We start from the raw sequence: 3,385 nt of genomic DNA on the forward strand, positions 1-3,385 counted from the left end.
CTTTTCCAGGTTCATCAGGACAAATCATCCTGACTCAGTCTCCTGGATCTCAGTCTGTTGTTCCAGGACAGGCTGTCTCTCTCAAATGTAAAGCCAGTTCAAGTGTTAGTACTAGCTACCTCCACTGGTACCTTCAGAAACCTGGAGAAGCTCCTAAACTCCTGATTTATGGAGCTACAACTCGTCAGTCTGGAGTTCCAGATCGTTTTAGTGGAAGTGGATCTGGGACTGACTACACTCTGACCATCAGTGGAGTTCAGGCTGAAGATTCAGGAGTTTACTACTGTCAGCAGGGTTCCAGCTATCCACTCACACAGTGATACAACGTCGTACAAAAACCTCCCTCAGCTGGAGAGGAACTGATCTGACTCAACAGCTGCACTGAAACTAAAACAGAGGTTCATAAAAAACATTTAGACAATAATAACAACACTTTAAACATTTCAACACTAAATATTCTGTATTTAAGCCAAACATTTATAATCTAATTGAACTATTCTTCTGAAATTCACAAAGTATCATAACACTAAAATTGTAAATTCTTATGATTTTATATCTTACAATTTTTCATAGGAACTTCAACATACTTAACGAAATATCATCTCAATAAAATCTAATTTCATTCATCTAGTCAAAATGACCAATCATGTCTATAACAACATGTATAAATAACTTAATTTGTGTTTTTTATTGCAGCAAACACATTTATTTCATAATGGAACCAAAAGGTTCATGGAGTAAATAAATCAGCAACATTTGAATTATTTCCTTTTATCATCTTTAGTTTTATTCAAGTGAAAAGGTTCTTTGGATACACAAACAATTACAAGATTAAAGTTATTACCATTAAGACAGTTTTACCAGGGATTTTGTTCCAAAGAGGTTTATTATTACAGAAAAATCTGTAACGACAGCAGGAAAGGTTTTACAGTCATGAATGAATTCAAATTGATTGTGAAAAAATATGGAATTCTACGACCATCACTGGTTTGTACTAATCAAAATATAATGAGGAGTTATGTCTGACTTTAAAATCTCTCTCAATATACTGTAACTTTAGAAATATATCATGACGTTAAACTGTTGTTCTCTGGATGTAAAACAGTCACTGACACCATCAAGAGAACATTTATTAAGACACTTTGATGATAATAAACATGAAAACAGCTGATTGGATTAAAAGGTCTTTATTATCTGGAAACACTGAAATAACATTGAAACAGTGCAACAAGCTAGTAAATCTTGCTGTTGAAAGATGTCAAATAAAAGAGAGAGACAGTTCCAGAGTGCAGAGTGAGAGCAGGAGCAGAGGAAAACCAGTAGCAGAGTCCCAGTGAGTCAGGTCAGGACTGGGAACACTGGTCTCTCCTCAGTGTCTCTGAGAGCGGAGTCTGGGAGCCCTGGGTGGCCTCACAGGTCACAGAGCCCACCTTCCTCCACTGGTCTGCAGAGAGCCTCAGGGTGCTGCTCCAGCTGTAGTGGCCGTCCTTCTGCAGCACCCCGGGGCTCCTGCTCTCCTCCCAGCTGCTGCTGCTGCTGCTGCTGCTGCTGCCGTCCACCTTCCAGGCCAGACTCCAGTCTGAGGGGAAGCCCTTGTTGGCCAGGCACATGAGCGTGGCCTTCCCCTGCTGCAGCTCCTCGCTGGAGGGGGGCAGCACCGTCAGGGTGGGACGGACGTCACCCACTGGAGGAGGAGACAGAGAGACAACATGAAGAAAGTTCATGCACAGAGAAAATAAACTCCACCCTGTTGGTTGCAGCAGAGGAGGCTGCTGGTTCTGTTGGTCTTCCTCAGACTGGATGAAACTGGTCTTCAGGGTTTCACTTCCCTCTCTCAGCTCAGTAACCATGGCAACAGACAGGCATCACTGCTGAACCATGAAGATAAAGTTTCGGGCGGGAAACTCTTTCTTTAGCTGAATTAACATCTTAAACTTCAGAGTTCAACAATTAAAGACTTTTATTTGTTCTTCAGATTTTTCAGCTCAAATCCAAACTCATCAGAGACGGTGTGTGTTTGCTCTCTTCATTTACGCAGACATCACTACTGAACCACGACAACAGACGGACTGAACTACTGAAAACAGTTTGAAGTGCTACAAATGCTTTTTCCAGATCAAACAAATATTCTACCAATACAGCATGTGATTAAACTAACTGCAGTGATATTATGATATTCATTGGTTATAGTGAGGATGTGACATGTCGTTAAATTCATCAGTCTGGGAGGAAGACTGAGTAAAACACATTCAATGTTTCCAGATAAAACACTCACTAAATAAATTCTTGATAGATTTCTTCAGCTGAAAATTGGAGATTATTACATTTAAATCAATTCAGTATATTTTGTTTTAGTCATAATTGTTTCAACATAATTTCTTTTCAGAGGACAAAATTAGGAATCAAAATATTTTCTTTAATAACTAACTGTAGTTTTTAAGAACAGTAAAATTATAAGAATGTACAAACTGTGTAAATGAACATTTTAAGTGTAACTAAAGAGTTTCTTCATCAGACAGAATTTTATCTGTATCACAGTGAAGTAATGGTCACTGCAATAATATTAAATTTCAACTATCAACCAACATCTTTAACTAAAGCTTGATTTTATTCAATATAAAAAGAATATATATAGAATCTGAGTTCATGTAGAAGTCAAAAGTACTTACAGTTAACATCCAGTCTGGTTCCTCCACCAAAAGTCAACCACAGTGATACAAACTGATTGAGTCGTCGTACAAAAACCTCTCACTGTAGAGAGACACGGCTCTCTGACTTTGAACACAACAAACTCAACAAAAACACTTCCTGTTTTTAAAAGAATGAACTATTTCATGTTATATTTATCAAACAGTGACACAGTTGTTCAGAATGAATCCCATTTTTACGTATTTATTGTTCCATTGGTCTGAAAGTCAAATTGATCCCTCTAGAATGAAATGAAAGCAGACAGAAGATGTTGTAAAAGAAAATCTTTCTGCAGTCATCAAAGCAAATGTCCATAAAAATGATCACTGACACATTCCTAATCAATCCTCTGGTAAACGTATTGATCCATTGAGAAGCAGCATCATCAGAGTAATCCAAGTCCCTGTTGGAGTCAGTCAGAGCATTTCCATAGAGAGCCACTTTGCATCAGCAGCACCATGCTCCAGTGCTCTGGGAGACTTTATAGTCCTGAGAGTTGAACACTGGATGACTGACAGCTGTCCTTCATGACAACAGAAGCCACAGAAATCCTCCTCATCAAAAACATGACTTTGGTCTCCGTCCTCATCTGGACTCTCCTCTGCTTCACTCAGGGTGAGGAAAATCATTTTTCTGTGATGTGAAAATCATTTGGAGTGTAGCTGAGTTTCACCTCACCATCTCATGTCCAGTGTTT

At 38.8% G+C, this 3,385-nt stretch overlaps 1 gene segment (V, D, J or C); it reads right to left on the reverse strand.

Annotated features, from left to right (window-relative positions):
- Window positions 1–1,171: 1,171 nt before the first annotated feature.
- LOC123965252 lies at window positions 1,172–2,844 on the reverse strand. The segment is given in 2 exon segments: window positions 1,172–1,684; window positions 2,670–2,844. A coding segment is annotated over 1 exon segment (267 nt).
- Window positions 2,845–3,385: the final 541 nt, after the last annotated feature.

Source organism: Micropterus dolomieu, unplaced genomic scaffold (genome assembly GCF_021292245.1).
Source record: "Micropterus dolomieu isolate WLL.071019.BEF.003 ecotype Adirondacks unplaced genomic scaffold, ASM2129224v1 contig_8957, whole genome shotgun sequence".
Taxonomy (NCBI): Eukaryota; Metazoa; Chordata; class Actinopteri; order Centrarchiformes; family Centrarchidae; genus Micropterus; species Micropterus dolomieu.